The 17,488-nt window shown below is 55.1% G+C and overlaps 3 protein-coding genes across 9 annotated transcripts; 1 reads left to right on the top strand and 2 right to left on the bottom strand.

The window, feature by feature from the left end:
- Window positions 1-237: 237 nt before the first annotated feature.
- On the bottom strand, window positions 238-2,353 carry S100A14 (S100 calcium binding protein A14). Its single transcript, XM_047703817.1, has 4 exons — window positions 2,245-2,353; window positions 1,745-1,853; window positions 1,167-1,313; window positions 238-952 (listed from the first exon to the last, which is right to left on the bottom strand). Exons 2-4 carry the CDS (start codon window positions 1,772-1,774, stop codon window positions 815-817), a joined length of 315 nt encoding a protein of 104 aa, XP_047559773.1. The 5' UTR covers window positions 1,775-1,853; window positions 2,245-2,353; the 3' UTR covers window positions 238-814.
- A 2,095-nt stretch (window positions 2,354-4,448) lies between these two features.
- Window positions 4,449-17,398, bottom strand: S100A13 (S100 calcium binding protein A13). 6 transcript variants are annotated; one of them, XM_047703814.1, is made up of 4 exons: window positions 17,265-17,398; window positions 16,580-16,685; window positions 11,408-11,567; window positions 4,449-4,957 (listed from the first exon to the last, which is right to left on the bottom strand). In XM_047703814.1, the coding sequence occupies exons 3-4, from the start codon at window positions 11,558-11,560 to the stop codon at window positions 4,814-4,816; spliced, it is 297 nt and encodes a 98-aa protein (XP_047559770.1). In that variant the 5' UTR covers window positions 11,561-11,567; window positions 16,580-16,685; window positions 17,265-17,398; the 3' UTR covers window positions 4,449-4,813. The 6 variants fall into 6 exon arrangements, with proteins under 6 accessions (XP_047559770.1, XP_047559771.1, XP_047559768.1 ...); XM_047703815.1 differs by lacking the exons at window positions 16,580-16,685; window positions 17,265-17,398 and adding exons at window positions 12,006-12,018; window positions 12,225-12,319 and having other exon boundaries at window positions 11,408-11,584; XM_047703812.1 differs by lacking the exons at window positions 16,580-16,685; window positions 17,265-17,398 and adding an exon at window positions 14,348-14,608.
- S100A1 (S100 calcium binding protein A1) lies at window positions 12,959-16,511 on the top strand. 2 transcript variants are annotated; one of them, XM_047703822.1, is made up of 3 exons: window positions 12,959-13,088; window positions 15,023-15,175; window positions 16,209-16,511. In XM_047703822.1, exons 2-3 carry the CDS (start codon window positions 15,035-15,037, stop codon window positions 16,350-16,352), a joined length of 285 nt encoding a protein of 94 aa, XP_047559778.1. In that variant the 5' UTR covers window positions 12,959-13,088; window positions 15,023-15,034; the 3' UTR covers window positions 16,353-16,511. The 2 variants fall into 2 exon arrangements, with proteins under 2 accessions (XP_047559778.1, XP_047559779.1); XM_047703823.1 differs by having other exon boundaries at window positions 12,964-13,088; window positions 15,012-15,175.
- Window positions 17,399-17,488: the final 90 nt, after the last annotated feature.

The following is a 17,488-nucleotide window of genomic DNA, read 5'->3' as shown; positions in this document are numbered from 1 at the left end:
CCTGTCAGGGGACCAGCCCCTTGGCAAAGAGAAGCCTATCCTTCAGAGACAACCTAGTCCCCAGCTTTGGGGCCTGGTACTCATCCTCAAGCCAAATCCATGGGAAAAGCAAGTCCCACTCACTCCCACTGCAACCACCACAGCCCCACGCGTCCCATTGCCACCCAGGACTCTGCCACTCACCCCAAACCGCCTACAGTCCCAGGTGGGGGGTGGGTGTCCAGTCAAGACAACATCTTTCACTTTTTTTCCATTTTTTTATTAATCAAATGATACAAAACAACCATCATTCTTTAAATGCCCAAGCACCCAATTGGTCCTCTCTCTCCCCTGCTCTCTTCCCTGACCCTCGCCCAAGGAAAGAGGCCAGGGAGGAGGCTGGGCCAGAGCTGGAGGCGGGAAGGTGGAGCCCTGGACACACTACCATTTGGGGTGGGGATTAGGAAGGGTAGGTTCCCAGAGACCATTTTTAGCACCAAATATCCTGCCCCATTCCCAGCCCCCTTCTTCAAATCATTTCCAGTAGTCCACCTCCTCTCTGCCCTTCCCCCCAACCAAAGTACCTGGCCCTTACACCATCCTTATCCCTCCAGCACTCACCACATCCATCCCTGCTCCCCCACCCCCAGCCTCCCTCTGGCAATGTTGGAGAGCCCTGGGAAGGGTCACCAAGGACTCGAGCCCTGCAGGGGTGAAGCAGGTGCAGACCGGGGAATCACATACTGGTGGTAGAGAGGAATTTTATTTCTAGGCCCCAACATCCCCCCCCCCCCCCCCCCCCCCCCCCCCCGCCAAGACTTCCAGGGAAAGGTTCTCAGCTGCCCCGGACAGGACTTTCCAGCTTCACACTCCTGGCTGCTTCTCCAATCAGCTCCCAGAAACTCCCAAACTCTAGTTTAGAGTCGTTACAGCTGCCCAAGTTGGCGATTTTCTCTTCCAGCCCACAGTTGCTCTAAGGGGAGGGAAGAGACCACAGCTCAGCAAGGCAGAACCTCCCTCTCCTAGCCTCACCCTGCCCTGGGGCGGGAAGCCAAACCCGGGCCTACTTGGCACAGGCAAGGGGAGGGGCTAGGGGTGGCAAGTGCCTGGGGCTGTGGCAGTGTGGGTGGGGTCGTGAGGACCTTGCTGGGGAAGTCGGGGTGCCTGGGGCGGGGCCCAGTCAATACCGGCATGAGGTGGGGCAGCTGCTGTGTGACCAGGTCCTGAAGTTCAGAGGGGGTCAGCGTCTCCTTCCCACCCTCCACAGAATACTGGTGGAAGTTCTTGATGAGGGTCTCGATGGCCCTCTCCACGTCGCTGAATTCCTGCGCATCCTGAGGGTGGGGGACATCACCACGTCAGGGAAGCTCCACCCACCCCAACAACACCCTACCTCCCCAAGCCCCCTAGACCAGTGGGGCAGAAGGCGGCTGGAAGGCACAGGAGCTGCCCCCACTCCAGAGCCCAGCATCTAGCCCCCACCCCTCTGGTCTCCGCCCTGAGCCCTGCAGGGCTCCCTCCCTGTCACCGGAGGCCCCACGCAGGATGGGTCCTAGCGAGAGGCACAGACACCTCTTCCCAGGAGAGCTCCTTGTGTGGACGCAGCACTGCATGTGCTGGACACCACTTAAGAGTCTGGCTCTTCTGGGCAAGGTCTAGGATAAAAGGCGGGGCCAAGGCAAGGGGCAGAAGTCAGTGGGGACGCAGACCCTCAGGGCGGAAGATGGAGCACGGGAACAGAAAGGCCAGGCACGCACAGGCCCACCTCAGCACTGGCTGACCGACACTGTCCCATGGTGCCCGGTGTGCTTGTCCTAGCAAGAGCTGTGTCGTCCTATGGCTGGCGCCCGGGAAGCCGATGGCTCATGATCTGCCTGGAGAAGGAGGGAGACAGAGCGGGGGGGGGAGGGCTCAGTATTTCTTCCTCAACTATCCCCTCGAGCCTCACTCAGGAGGTCAGAGCCAACCCCACACAAGGCCCAGTCCCTGCGCAGGATCCAGGCGGGAGCTAAGGTCACAGTCCCCAGGCCCACCCATTTAGAGGGAATCCTCTGGGCCTCCCCCTCCACCAATCCTCCCACTTCTTCCCACCCCTCACCTCTGCTTTGCGCGCGCACACACACACACACACACACACACACACACCCGACCTGTAGGACCTGACTCCCAGCCCTTGTCCTGGCAGGCTAGGGCAGGAGAACGCAGCATTGCCCTTTGGACAGGGTTAGGGCAGCCCATCTGCGCGAAAAGACCTGGCATCCTTACCTGCTGGGAGCCGTTGGGACAGACGCTAGGAGTCCGTGCACCTGAGCTCAGCTCTTATACCTGAGGGCAAGGCGGGACGCGGGGGCGGGGCCTCCTCCCCGAGCCGCCCCCGCTGTTCCCGCAGTTCCCGCGGGCTGGGCGGGGAGCCAGTGTGGCCCCACCCCACACTGGCCAGAGCCCTGCCCACCCTGCAGCCAAGGGAACTCTGGGGGGCTGGGCCTGGAAGGCCCCTGGCCCCAGACCCGCAGGCAGAGTAAAGGCCAGAGAAAGGGAAGGGAAGAGTGGGGGGCTTGGCAACACTGCGGCCTCAAGCCCGGGAGGAAAGTCCTGAGGAATTGTAGGGCAGGGAAGTGGAGGGGCTTTGGGTCAATAACCAGGAAAGAAGGAGACTCAGAGGCTGATGGAGGCAGGGCTGGTGGTCCAGAGGGAATGAAGGACATGGGAGTTGAGAGTCCCCAGGGACCACTCTATACTTTGCCATGTCACACACATGCCCTCTTACTCTTCCCACCAGGGCCAGTTTGGGTGGTTGTCACTCATACCTGCAGTCCCCACAGCTGAGAGGTGGGGAAGGAGCCACAGAAGGGCGGCCTGGGAGAGGAGCCCGGATGGAGTGTTGTCCTGACCCCGATTCAGCTCCCCTCAGCCAGCCCACCTGTATGAGACCCAGATGGGCTACCTGGCAGTTAGCAACCTCTCCAGACAGGTCGGGCTGCCTACTGCTCCCTCCCTCAGAACCTCAGGCCTTCCCAAACTGCCCCCCAATCCAGTGCCCAGGATGACACCCAGGAAGCCTGGAATGACCCCTCCTCCTCCCCCCTTTCCCCCACCTCCTCACCTGATGGGGAGGGGGAAGAGAGAAGGGCAGGTGAGTCAGTGTGGGTCCAGGCAAGGATGGGGCGGATCCCAAAGCCTGAACTCTGAAGGCAGGAGCCTGTCTCCCAAGCCCCTCCCAGCCCCTTTCTCCTTCTAGGGCTCCCCTGTACTTCTAGAAGTGTCTCCATGAGAAGCCCCCCCCCCCCCCCCCCCCCCCCCCCCGCCAAGAGTGTCCTATCATCCTGTGTTTTTCTGATGGTCTCAATCTGGGACCCTCTGAGGGGTCAGTTTGAGGGTTTCTCCCAAGAATGCCTCAAACTTGGATCCCTGGGAGAAGCCTCAGTCTGTGGGACCCTCCTGAGGTCTCTCGCTGTGGGGAAGCCCCCTGTGAGATCCCCTCAGGAATATCTTCAGCCAAATGAACCCTCAAAGAGTCCCAGCCTGGGGTCCTTCCAGGGCCCCTCAGTCTGAGGGCACTTAGATGGAAGGTCTCAATCTAGGACCCTTTCTGATGTGTTTGGTGTGTGGAAGAGAGGTTGTCTCAGCCTGAATGTTCCTCTGGAGTCGTGGACACGAGACGCCAGCAGCGACAGCCGCTGGAAGGCTTTACCCACCGGGCTGCCCTGCTTCGGCTCGCTCCGCTGGCGGGCAACACAAACCATACGCCCCTCAAGCCAAGGCGGATGGGGAGAGGGGCACCATTGCCCATGCCAGTCTTCATACCAGAACCTTGTGTCCGCTCTTCCGCCTCTCCCCTGCTACCCAGGGAGGGAGGAGGGAGGGCCTAGTGTTCCCAAGTTTCCCACCCAGAGAGGATCCGTTCATCACAGAGGCTATGGAACATCAACCCAGTTCCACGTATTCTTGTCTTTGTGTGCTCAGCCTCTCTGAAACGTGTCTCCTCATCTCTAACACAGGACTTACAAATATCGCCTCCCTGGAGTGAAGTGGGGCCTAGACGGGGACAAGCCTGAGGATGGCACCTGTGGTGGTGAGCCCTGGGTGGTGTGTGGAAGTGAGGGACCACTGAGGTCTGCTCCTGAGATCATGACCACACTGTATGTTAACTAACTAGAACTGAAATAAAAATGTGAAAAGAAAAATAGTAGTACCTCCAAGGGCTGTGTTCAGGTTAGTGCCTGGAGGACAGCAAGCCCAGCACAGCTCCAGGCTCTCATTAACACCCAAGGATCAAAGCCCAGGAATAAGAACAGTGGGACTGAGACCATGCCCCAGGAGGTACCCAGAAGGACAGGACTCACCACACCCACCCCAGAGATTGTCCCCTTCCTTCCATATGCTCGTTCATCCACCGTTTCCTTACTGAGCACCCACCCCGCGCAAGAACCAGTGTGAGCCGCTGCAGAATTCAGAGACAACTAACATTCTTGGTCCTTAAAGAGCTCATAACCTTCCTTTAAGATTTTATTTATCTATTTGAGAGAGAGCACAAGCAGGGGGAGCAGTGGAGGGAAAGAGAAGCAGACTCCCTACTGAGCAGGGAGCCCGATGCGGGGCTCGATCCCAGGACCCTGAGATCATGACCTGAGCCGAAGGCAGCTGCTTCACCAACTGAGCCACCCAGGAGCCCCAAAGGTCATAACTTTTGGACCCACTCTTGCGTCAAGGCAGAACTTTCCCACTGTCTACTTCCAAGAGCAGAAAGAGGAGAGGGTGTTTCAAGGAAGAGGCTTTTCGGTGCGAGGGGGTTCTGCCCTGCCGGCCCTGCCAAGCACTATCCTGCTCAGGAGCTTCACTTCTTGTGCGTCTCCAGGGCCCTCTCCCTCCGGATCTCCTTGGCCAGCTCCCCTATCAGTCTCCAGTACTCATGGAACTTGAGCCTAGAGTCCCGATTCACATCCAAGCTCTTCATCTTCTCATCTAAGGAGCCCACGTCCTGAGGAGACACAAAGGAAAGGCTGGGGTTAGAAGTGAGGGTTCTCGAGACAGGGAGAGAGGAAATAGCCGCCAACCTCTGTTCTCATCACACAGGAGCTGCCCCACTGTGGCCCGGGGACAGCAGGGCCATGGTGTCTGGTCTTCACAGGCTCTCCACACCTGTCGGGCTCCAAGGGTGGCGGCCGCCAAAGGAGGTAGGGGACCTGGCTTGTAGTGTTGGCCACCGTGTAAATAGTCCCACCACGGCCGATTGTGAGGCACACACGAGGCGTCCCCGAACGCAGAGCTGGGAAGAGATGCCCACAGGTGAGGCAGACCCAGCTCACCATCGCACCTGCCATTTGCTCAACGGCGCCTGGCGAGCCCTGGGGCAGGGACCCACTCTGGCCATCCTCAGAGCCTTCTCAGAACTTCCTCCTTCCCAGAAAGCTAGAAAAGTTCACAGCCCTAAGCTGCTCATCTGCATAAACCCAACATAATCTCATTTCTTTTTCTGGTTTGGTCATTAGCCTGTTTGATCAGAGGAATGGCAAAGACGTGGAGTATCTGGTTTTGTCCTTGACAAAGTCTGTCAGGACAGTCCTGTGAAATCAAAGGATACTGTATACTGGACCCAGGATCAAAGGATCTGTTACTAGATAAACAATCACAACCAAGACAGTCTGTGGAACAACAGATTGGCGGCGTCACACTGGAGAAGGTGCTGCAGGCAGAGCCCAAAGCTCAGTATTTCCATCAGCATTTGCTCGAAGGCAAAGACCGCCAGATCCACAGAGGGCCCAAAACTAAAGCTAATTCAGAGAAAAGCTAAGCAAGACCTTTGTAAAAGCCACAATCACGCTTTTTTTCTTTAAAGATTTTATTTATTTATTTGGCAGAGAGAGAGAGAGAGATCATGAGTAGGCAGAGAGGCAGGCAGAGAGGGTGGGGGAAGGAGGCTCCCTGCTGAGCAGAGAGCCCGATGCGGGGCGACCCCAGGATCATGACCTGAGCCGAAAGCAGGGGCTTCACCGACTAAGCCCCCCAGGCACCCCCCCAATCATGCTTAACTGCAAAACACTCTAAGAATTGTCCCTGGAAGGCAAAGATGCCCAGTTTAACATTATATTGGGAGGAGGGAAACATACAATTAATCAAGAGAAAGAAATAAAAGGCATAAGTATGAGGAGAGAAGAGCCAAACCTACCTCTTACTATATCAGCAAATATATAATTGCGGAGCTAGGAAAAACCAAGAGCATAATGAGTACCATCTCAGCAACTGTGAGCACTGAACAGTGCTGGCTGTTCCAAGGCCTATTCTACACACAGGACATGCCTTACTCCATTTAACTCCATACTGTGCTGGAATGACGGGGACCTTGTCCACTTTGGTCGCCACTGCAAGCCCAGGGCCGGGGAGAATGTCTGGCACATAGCAGATGCCGGTTCGTCACTGTAACCCAAAGCCTAGCAGTGTCAGCACAGGGCACAGTAGGTGCTCAATAAATACTTACTAAATGCAAAGCCAATCCAACAAGGGAGATGTTATTACGTGTCTATTTCACAGATAAGAAATTAAGGCTCAGAAAGAGTAAATGACCAGGGATAACAAGCTAGAATCTGCATTTGTACCTAGATTTTCTGACTCAAAGTTTATGCTCTTATCCACTCCTCTGTATTTCTTCCCCCAAAAAACTATTAGAAATGATAAAGTGTCTGATCACAATATTAACACACAAACCCAATGCTTTTTAGGGGTATGAATATTAACCAGTCAGAAAGGATAAGAAAGATCCCATTTAAAACAGGGGTGCCGGGGCACCTGGGTGGCTCAGTGGGTTAAGCCTCTGCCTTCGGCTCAGGTCATGATCTCAGGGTCCTGGGATCGAGCCCCGCATCGGGCTCTCTGCTCGGTGGGGAGCCTGCTTCCCCTCTCTCTCTGCTGGCCTCTCTGCCTACCTGTGATCTCTGTCTGTCAAATAAATAAATGAAATCTTAAAAAAAAAAAAAAAAAAAAAAAAAAAACAGGGGTGCCAAAAAAATTAAAAACTTAAAAATTTAAAAATAAAACAGGGGCGCCTGGGTGGCTCAGTCATTAAGCGTTTGCCTTCGGCTCAGGTCACGATCCCGGGACCCCATGTCGGGTCCTGGGATGGAGACCCACATCGGGCTCCCTGCTCAGCAGGGAGCCTGCTTCTCCCTCTCCTACACCCCTGCTTGTGTTCTCTCTCTCGCTGTGTCTCTCTGTCTCTGTCAAATAAGCAAAATCTTAAAAAAAAGAAAAAGAAAAAAATTCAATAAAATAAAATAGTAACAAATGGGGGCGCTTGGGTGGCTCAGTAGGTGAAGCGTCCACCTTCGGCTCAGGTCGTGATCTCAGGGTCCTGGGATCAAGCCCCACATCGGGCTCCCTGCACAGCAAGAAGACTGCTTCTCCCTCTCCCACTCCCCCTGTTTGTGTTCCCTCTCTCGCTCTCTGTCACTCTCTGTCAAATTAATAAATAAAATCTTTAAAAAGAAAAGAAAAGAAAAAAAAGAAATCTATTAAGCTTTTGTGAAGAAAAATGAACTGAAGAATATAAGAGAAAACATGATTAGAAAAATGTACCCCTTTTTTTGAAAGACTCAGTAGTGTCAAGATGTCAGTTTTCCCTGAAATATAATTTTATATGATCCTATTAAATACCTACAGGATTTTTTTGAGACTTATTTTATTTGGGGGCGTCTGGGAGGCTCAGTGGGTTAAGCTTCTGCCCTCGGCTCAGGTCGTGATCTCAGGGTCCTGGGATCAAGCCCCACATCGGGCTCCCTGCACAGCAAGAAGACTGCTTCTCCCTCTCCCACTCCCCCTGTTTGTGTTCCCTCTCTCGCTCTCTGTCACTCTCTGTCAAATTAATAAATAAAATCTTTAAAAAGAAAAGAAAAGAAAAAAAAGAAATCTATTAAGCTTTTGTGAAGAAAAATGAACTGAAGAATATAAGAGAAAACATGATTAGAAAAATGTACCCCTTTTTTTGAAAGACTCAGTAGTGTCAAGATGTCAGTTTTCCCTGAAATATAATTTTATATGATCCTATTAAATACCTACAGGATTTTTTTGAGACTTATTTTATTTGGGGGCGTCTGGGAGGCTCAGTGGGTTAAGCTTCTGCCCTCGGCTCAGGTCATGATCTCAGGGTCCTGGGATCGAGCCCCGCACCTTCTCATCAAGCCCCACCTCGCATCTCCCTGCTTCCCCCTCTCTCTCTCTGCCTGCCTCTCTGCCTACTTGTGACCTCTGTCTGTCAAATAAATAAATAAAATCTTAAAAAAAAAAAAAGATTTATTTTATTTTGCTTTTTTTTTTTTTTAGTAATGTCTACATCCAACATGGGGCTCAAACTCACAACCCTGAGTTCAAGAGTCACACGCTCTTCTGACTGAGCCACCCAGGTGGCCCATGGTTCCATTTTTAAAAAGGTATTTGTAGAACAGTAGGTAAGATGCATTTATTTGTTTACTTACTCAACAATTCTTATTCTTTTTTTAAACCTTTTATATTTTTCAAATTCACACGCTTTTTTTTTTTCAATTTCACTCACTGTGTATCTGCTCTAAGCGCTGGAGATAAAATAGTGAGCGAGTCCTTTCCTTCATTCTTGGTAACATGCAAGTGTGTACAGGAGTCAAGTTGTGATGGGTGTGTTGCAAAAGAAAATAAAGGGGGTAAAGGAATAGAGGACAAGGGCGGTGATCTTTGCATTCTAAGGAGAAGGAAGGGAAAGCTGAGAATTTGTCATTTGAGCAGAAATCGGAGTTCAGCGAGGAAGAGGACTAGCCAGCGCCTCAGGAGTGAGCATTTTGGACCAGGAGGGCAAATCAGTGTAACTTTGCTGCATTTGAGTTTTGCTATAAAGGGGAGCAGAGATATAAGACAGCTGGAGGGAGTTACAGACCCAAGAGAGAGGGCTGGGTTTTTCTCTTTTTTTTAAGATGAGGGATAGGACAGTGTATTGGGAAACGGATCAGAACAATCCAGTGGAGAAGGAAAACTGATGATGTGCAGACAGAGGAGGAGGAACTCTAAGAGTCCAGGTTTTAGTGGATGAGAAAGGACGGAGTCGGACAGCAGAGGAGGGACTGCCTGCCTGGGGGGAGACTGATGCCTCGGGAGTCAAGCAGGCAGGCTCAACACTGCTCTTCATAGGCTTGGGGAGACAGTACATAGGAGTTTCCTGATTGCTCTTATTTTCTCTGAGAAAATTTCTCAGAAAATTTCTCAGAGAGAGAGACAATGTGGACAGAGGGATTAGAGTTGGAGAGGAAAAGTTGTGAAATTATCATCTGAAAGAGCTGGCGAATGGTGACGGCTGTGCCAATGGCCCCCTTGCAGTCTGTTACAGAATTAAAGAGAGACAAGTCAACACTGTGTATCAACTATACTCAATAGAATAAATAATAATAACTAAAATAATAAAGTGGGACAAGTCAACATGCCAGCACCTTTTCCTGCAGCCAGACTCCGCTACGCAAGTGCAGGGGCAGAACGGTCCACAGAGAAATTGATGAGGTTGTTTTTCCTTTGAGAATGGATATTTTTGCCTTATTTTGGATCTGAGAAAGAATGGCAGCTCTAACCCTCAAGTTAATGGAGGTGAAAGATTGGACTTAACCTGGGTTGGGATTCTGTCAACCGGCACAGGGAGAAAGGATCGAGGGAGCCGAGGGACTGACCGTAGAACGCAGCTGAGTGGGAAGAAAACAGAGGGCATGAGGGGATGACAGGGGAAAGGAGACCTGACAGGGTCAGGAGCCTGACGGTCCCCACAGAGCCAAGGAAACTGAGTGGAGGAACAGAACTGGAATGGCAGGAGGTGGTACTCAGGGAGAAGGAGGCTTGAAACAGATTCTGGAGGTGGTACATTATTTTGGTAATGATAGGATCTGTAGCAAGAACAGAGGAGTGGGTGCTCAGAACCGGGACAGAATCCTTGGAAGCTAGGGGTTGAGAAAGTTGAAAGGCCCCGGTGTGCAATGAATTGTGTGTGCCGACTGAGGACCCCAACAAAAGCCATGATGAGAAACAGTAAAGCAGGAGCTGAACCCACAAGGGAGGCAAGAAGGGGGCAGGTTCCAAGGAGCTGTGCATCGCAGGAAGAAGAAGAAACAAAGATCTGGAAGCAGTGACAAAAAGCTAAGAGGTCACTTCCTGCATTTCCAGGCCTGGAGGAACTCAGATTTGAAGATAAAACCAGTCACCATGTGGCAAAGCTACAGGGACTGTTGACCCTAGAGTCTCAAGTCTCCGGAGAGAAAAGGAAGGGAAAAGTCTGGTAAGTCTAGGGATGTAGCAGATTTTGCAGATGACAGACTAAGTTTCCAAGACATGTTTGTGGGTTTTTTTGTTTTTTTTTTTAAGATTTTATTTATTTATTGGACAGGCAGAGATCACAAGTAGGCAGAGAAGCAGGCAGAGACAGAGGAGGAAGCAGGCTCCCTTCTGAGCAGAGCCCGATGCGGGGCTCGATCCCAGAACCCTGGGATCGTGACCTGAGCTGAAGGCAGAGGCTTTAACCCTCTGAGCCACCCAGGCGCCCCATGTTTGTGGTTTTTTTAAGAAGCCCATATCCAGGGACACCTGGGGGGGCTCAGTCTATTAAGTGTCTGCAGCTAGGGTCATAACCCCAGGGTCCTGGGATCGAGCCCCGCATCAGGCTCCCTGCTCGGCAGAGAGCCTGCTCCTCCCTCTCCCTCTGTCTGCTGCTCCCCCTGCTTGTGCTCTTTCTCTCTCTGTGTCAAATAAATAAATAAAATCTTTTTTAAAAATCCATATCCACACACTTTCACATGCCTGCAAATTCTCAGAAAGGGTATAAAAGAGACTGTTGACAGCCTGCTGTAATTAGGCAACTCAGAGATGAACTCCATGCTCCTACTCAGCCCTACTCAGCCCAGCGGGTAGGAGAAAAGGGGTGACCTTATCAGTCACATTACTGAGGGGATTCCCAGAGTGGGTGAGAAGTAGTCAAAGAATCCTTCTTACAGCCCCCCACCCTCACTGAGGTTCTATCACTCCATGAACTGGGCTATGTTTCCATCTGTGACAAACCCCTTCCTACAGCTGGGCCTCAGTTTCTATACACGTGAAGTGAGGAATTTGGACTGTATTTTCTCTTGGCCTCCTTCTAGCACTGATGGTCTACAGCCCTCCTGGAACCCAACTCTGGCTCCCCTCCCGTTCTGGGGAGATGAGACCAGAGAGGCACAGAGCACACACGGGCTTCCAGCAGCACTGAGAGGAGCACAAAGCCCAGTAAGGCACTTGCACACTCACCAGCGCAGTGTCCCCAAGCTACACATACAGCCACCCACACCCTTCTCCGCCACACACCTGGAGTCACATTATGTGCCCAGAAACATCACCTCCCAGCCACCGTGTCCCGCAGCCACTGTCTTCCAAAATCTGAGGCCCAGAGACCCCTACCTACCTTGAGCAAGTGAGGCAACTGCTGAGTGGCCAGTTCCCTAAACTCATTGATGCTGAGACTGCCCTTCCGGCCCTCCTGCCCCGCGAAGGTGAAGAAGGTGGTGACCACCGTCTCAATGGCCGCCTCCAGCTCCGTCAGCGGCTCTGCCGCCATCAGGGCTCTGTAGGGCAGGGGAGGAAAGGGAGAGTCAGAACAGACCGGACGGCCCCTGCCTTGGCATTGCCTCCTCCCGCCCCTGCCTGGAAGCAGCATTGTGGGGAAGGAGACAGGGGACAGGGATGGAGCCTGAGGCAGGGGACCAGCGTGGGCAGGGGTGTCTGCTTCCAGAAAGCCCATCCTCTCTAGGTCTGAGCCTAGTGGTCCCCTCCAAGCGCCGGTGTCTCGGGAACCCCTTGATGGTGGCGGTCCTATGAGCCGGAGACCTCTCTGAGAGGAGGCACTTTGGAGCGGCCCCTCTGCGGCCTCCAGTCCCCAGGGCCCTTTCCTGGGGGCTCACCCGGCCCCCACGGGGTCACGAGGCGGCCGGGCTCCACCGCCTATTTGTGCGGGGCCCACGCGCTCGAGGCCGCTGTTCCCCGCGGAGCAGCGCGGGGTCAGGCGGGCGGCCGGCGGCGGTCAAGGTCAGGCCGCGGAGACCCCGCCCCGCGGGGGCAGCGGGCACAGCGCCCAGCCGGCTCCTCGGCCCCCGGCCGCCGCTGCCCTCCAAGGGGACGCCGCCTCCCGAGCCCCCGGACGAGCCGGCTCGCGCAGACGCCCCCGAGAGCCCCGGGGCGGGAAGGCGCCGGGCCCCAGGGTCGGGGCACCGGACTCACCGCGGCAGGGGCGGCGGGCGGCCGGCGCAGGGGCCGCGGGGCCGCTCGAGCACAGCCCCCACCCAGCGCGGAGGCGTCCGGCCTGCGCCTGGATGCGGAGGGAGGAGACCGCCCAGACCCGCCTCCCGGCCGCCTCCCCCCACCCCCCAGCTTCAGGGCGGGGTGCCGGGTCCCCCGCGCCGGCCCCCGCGCGCCCCTCTGCGGGGGGGAGGCGGGAAGGCGCGGGCCGCCGGGCCGCTCTGCGTCCTAGAGGCCCGAGAGGGAGGGGCGTTCAGCCTGAGAAGCACCACAGACGCCCCTCCGAATGAGACCCTGACAGGGACCCTGCGGCCCAAGACCCCCAAGGGGCTCCCACACACCGAGGGGAACCCCGCTGAGGAGGAAGAGCCCCTGGACTGAAGTCCCTCAGCGGGGGGCCAGACTAAAACCCCTCAGTGAGACTCCCAAGATCTAAGGGTTCCCTGAGCGGTCCCCTCACTGAAACCCCTCGGCGGGACCCTCCCGATCCTGCCAGCGCTTCGGTGGGGGTGGGGGGAGGCCGCTCCGTGCCCTCGCAGGTCCCTCCCAGGACCTTTCTCACCCCCTCCTTCCTCCTGGGCCCTGCCTGCTGGGGCCCAGCAGGCAAGGGGAGGCAACTGAGGCTGGACAAGAGGACACAGGCTAGCCTGTTCTAGCCTTGGAGACAGAGGGCGCCTCTGTCCACTCCTGGCCCCTTGCCGCACTGGGTGTCTGTCTACGAAGGGGTGGAGCCGGTGGGGGGGTAGCGGGGGCAGGACCGCAGACAGGTCTCCCCACACAGCTCCCTTAGCCACATTTGCAGACTCGTCTGTCTGTCCAGAACCTGCTCCCACCTCAGGTCCAGGCTGACAGTGAGTATCCTGCGTCATCTGGGCTAGGTCTCTGCTGTGGCCAGCTTGGGGGAAAGGGGACTTCAGTGGGGCTCTGAAAGCCTGGAGACAATCGCACTGTGCTGGCCTGAGGGGCTGGGAGGAGTTCAAGTGACAGCAGCTGAGGATTTGGGGGAGACAAGGTGTGGACAGTAGTGCAGGGAAGCCAACGAAGGTCAGACCTCTCGGAGGGAGGTCCATGGTATTCCTCCAAGAATGAAGAAGCCAGTGGGGAGCCCAGCCACCAAGCTCCCAGGACATGAGGGCCTCCTACCACAGAATGGCCTCCCAAGGCTCCCTCAATCTCCCAGGTGCTGGGGAAGGGAGCCAGATCCCACCTTGCTCCCAGTTGGGTAAGAATAAGAAAGCAAAGGGAACTATTGCTTCTGTCCTCACCCCCACCTCCCAGCCTTGCCAAGGGCTCAGGTCCCCAGGAAGTCTGGGGTGGCAGAGCATGGACCATGTGAGATGAAGAGAAGGGGGCATTAGGGTACTATACCCACTCCCAACTCTCCTTTCACATGACCTTCCCTTTCTCCTCCTCCTTTCTTGGCCCAGACTTCCAGACTCCTCTCTCTTTCAAGTCTTTCCCTTTCTTTTCCTGTCCGCCCCTCCCTGCCAGAGTCCTCTCCAAGACCCTACAGAAAATCCCAGGCTGCTCAACAGCTCCAGGCAACTCCTGGATGGGGCCAGTAACTGAGCCACCAACAGCCCTCCCCCACAACATCCTTATCCCCTCCATCAGTCCCGGCTTGGGTTCCATCTCCCCATGTCTCTGTGACAACTCCTTCTCTTGTCCAGAGTTCAGGTGACACTCACAAGGTTCCCATTGTAAAGGGGGAATGTCATCCGATCAGGGCCCATTGTTCAGCCCCCCAGGCCTGGGGAAGGACAAGGACACCTGATCTGAGACACCCAAGCTGTCCCCTGAGGCTGCGGAGGGGATGACCATCCCGAGGCCAAAAGAAAGAGGCCCGCTGGCTTGGCAGTCCCCTCGCCTCAGTACACCCCCCATTTTCCTCTTCTTCTCTCCAGCCCCTTCAGAGGACATACTCAGCCTTTTCTCTCCCCCAGCATATATCAGACGGGTTCTCCCATTGCCATTGTCCTCACATCATCCAGGCTGGGCCTAGACAGGGGAGTGGGCCACGGGAGGGACAAGGCCCCAGAGGTCTCCTCTCCCCCTCGCTGGGAGCCCTGGCTCTGAGGAAGGGCTTGGTCATTCCTCTCTCCCTTCTTACCATCACCGGATGGAAGGCCTGACACCGCAGAGAAGTAAGAGGTGCCCCCCAGGGAAGCTGAAGTGACCTGTTCAGAGAGAGCAGAGTGGAGGACCCAAGGAGGCCCAGTCTGCTGACAGGAAGCCCAGAGGCAGGCCTCTCCCCCTCCCCATGAAGTCTGCGGCCGGCCCCTCTGGCTGCCACTCTCTCCATCGGACTCCTTGCTGGAGGGAGACGACAGAATCAAGGCCGTAGAGGAGAACACAGCCCACCGCCCCAGCCACAGAACTCAGCTGTGCTAAAAGGGCAAGGCAGGGTAAAAATAGAGCACGGCAGTGTCCTGTGACCGTCCCCGCCTGCCTGCCCTACCCTCCTTAGTGTTCACCCAAGCAGCCGGGAGCCACTGCAGAGTCCACTGCCGGCCCCTCAAGCCAGCCTGCTCCAGCTGCTCTACCTCCAGGGCCCCAGTCCCTGACTCCCTCTGCTGGGATGTGGAATGAGGCACACAGAGAACAAGCCCGGATTTAGGCCTCCTTGGGTTCCCACATCATAAGGTCCCAGGGAGAGATAACTGCAGTGTGGCTCTGATCTCAAGGCGATTTCAGGGGAGGGGCCAGGTCTGAGGGCTCTGCTCACCCCAACCCCAGATGCCCTGAGCTGGGTCCCCAACTTGCTTCCCTGCTGGGGGCGGGGTAGGTGAGCTGCGAGATGGGCTCTGAGCTGGAGACAGCGATGGAGACCCTCATCGATGTGTTCCACGCGCATTCGGGCAAGGAGGGAGACAAGTACAAGCTGAGCAAGAAGGAGCTGAAAGGGCTGCTGCAGACGGAGCTCTCGGGCTTCCTGCATGTGAGCGCGGTGTGGGGGGCAGGTGGGCGGGTGGGACGGGTGGGGGGCAGGGTGGATGGGCAAGGGCTGGAGGAACACCCGGGGTCCTCCCGCCCACCCGCCCACCCCAGCCCAGCTCCTCCAGTCTTCCTCTTCTCCCAGACTTCTCCTGGATTTTTTGGGCTTCCCCACGTCTTCTGGTTCAAGACAAAATACCCGAATTTGTTAATCACATATGAAGTGCTAGGACCCATGCAGATGCATCATTAAAGAGGCCTCACGGTCTAGAAGGGGAAGACTGACCCATGAAAGAGGCCCCAGTCTGGTGACCGGAAGCTCCCCGTGAAGTCTGGGGCCAGCCACTTAGGAACTACTCAGAGCTGTAACAGTTGCCAGAAAGAACTTTGGGACAATACTAACCTGGCTGAAGGGGGCTTCTCCAAGGAGCAGGCACTTGAGCCATGGGTTTCCATGGGAATATTATTAGGATAAATGTAGACATTTTAGGAGGTGTCTGCATGAACAAATGCCTGGCAGAAAGGATGGGAGCATGCTCAGTAGTTTTGACCAGAGCGAAGGATGCAGCAAAGTAGGTTGCAAATGCTGACAGGGGCCCTGTGGTGAAGAAGCCAGGAGAAAGCGCGCCAGCCTGAAGGTTCTATCCGGCCTGGGCTCCAGTTCTGACCCTCCCACCTTCCAGCTGTATGACTTGGGTGCATTATTCAACCACCAGCTGTTAATTTGGGAATAATGAACCCTACCTCATACTATTTGTGTTAGAATTAACAATTTTATAAGACAACCCCTGTAAAGCTTCTCTAAGCCCGCAAAATATGGTAACAAATGCTGGTAGTGCTCTGCTTTGTTAAGGGGTTTATTCTATAGGTAACAGGAGGCTGGGAATGTTAGTTTTAAGGAAGGACTCACAACAGTCCCATAATTACATGTAGTTCTGCCTCTTGCTCTTCTCTGCCTCCTTCTTCCCAATCAGCCACCCGCCCCCCTGCCCCTGATTCAGTACTATGCATCTCCCTTTTCATTTCCTCCCTCCCAGGCCCAGAAAGATGCAGATGCCGTGGACAAGGTGATGAAAGAGCTAGACGAGAATGGAGATGGGGAGGTGGACTTCCAGGAGTACGTGGTGCTGGTGGCTGCCCTCACAGTGGCCTGTAACAACTTTTTCTGGGAGAACAGCTAAGCAGACAGCCCCAGTGGGCAGCGCCCTTCCCCTTCCCTGATTCCCCCGCACTCCACTTTTCCTCCCTGCACTCCTACCCTTGTCCACCCTCCATCAAGGGTGCAAGAGTAGAGGGCCAAGCCTGCGGCTCAACTTTCATTAAAGGCTCTTCTCTAGCCAGCTGCTGTGTGTCTCCTTTGGGGTCTGGGAGTGAATGAGAAAGTCAAGGTTCCTCAATCCCAATTCACCTTATTTGGGAAGTGATCTTATTCGGAGAGAGGTCAAGGGGACATTACGTCTTCCTAGTTGAATCCTCAAGGCCCAGGAAGGTAGGTGAGGTGTTCAAAGTTCCAGCTGCAAAGATAGAAGAATTTCCCTTCGGTCTGCCAAGAATACTTACTGAGGACTTACCATGTGCTAGAGACATTGTGTAGGAACTAGGGGTGTAACAGGGCACAGAACAAACACGACTCTTACTCTCACATGGGTAAAGTCCAGTAAGAATGCCAGACCATTAAACACACAGAGAAAAGCTAGGAAGAAAACGAAAGGATCGTGATGTACGTATATGCAGAAGGGCTGAAGATGTGTTCACTCACTCATCCCTCAAACATCGGGGTGTGTTTACTGTGTACCCAGGCGTAAAAAACATCCTGTGTGGTCTGCGTCAAAACGCAAATGGCCGGCAGATGGGGAGTGCATGGAAGGGAGAGCAGGGACACAAAGACACCGCCCCCCACACGGATTTAACAATATTCAGGAAGAGAAAAACACGCAAAGGCATTGATACTAGTGACTGGCGTAGGGTCCGGCGCCCTGGCCTTGCCTGGGGCGCCTATGGGCGTCTACGGCTCTGCACAGCTGGGAGAGCGCCCGCGTCCAGAATCCGGGCCCAGGGGCTCGGGAAGAGGCATCGAAGCAAATCCCACGTACCGAGCCGCAGATGGTCGTCCTCAGCCGCGGCGGGGCGCCGCGAGGAAAAACAAACCTCTTTCTGCCCCAAGATCAAAAGGGTTCTCAGCAGCCCTGGTTACAACCTCGCGGCGGGCCCGGAGCAGCTGCTCCAGCGCAAAGCTCGCGCACTGGCCACGCCCCTCCGCCCCCACTCTGCTAAGGCCCCGCCTTCTCCCCAGGCTCCGCCCCAACCCTCCGGGCAG

This window comes from Lutra lutra, chromosome 15 (assembly GCF_902655055.1).
Source record: "Lutra lutra chromosome 15, mLutLut1.2, whole genome shotgun sequence".
Taxonomy (NCBI): Eukaryota; Metazoa; Chordata; class Mammalia; order Carnivora; family Mustelidae; genus Lutra; species Lutra lutra.
Note: the sequence above shows the minus strand (reverse complement) of the source record. Positions and strands in the feature narration are given on the sequence as shown.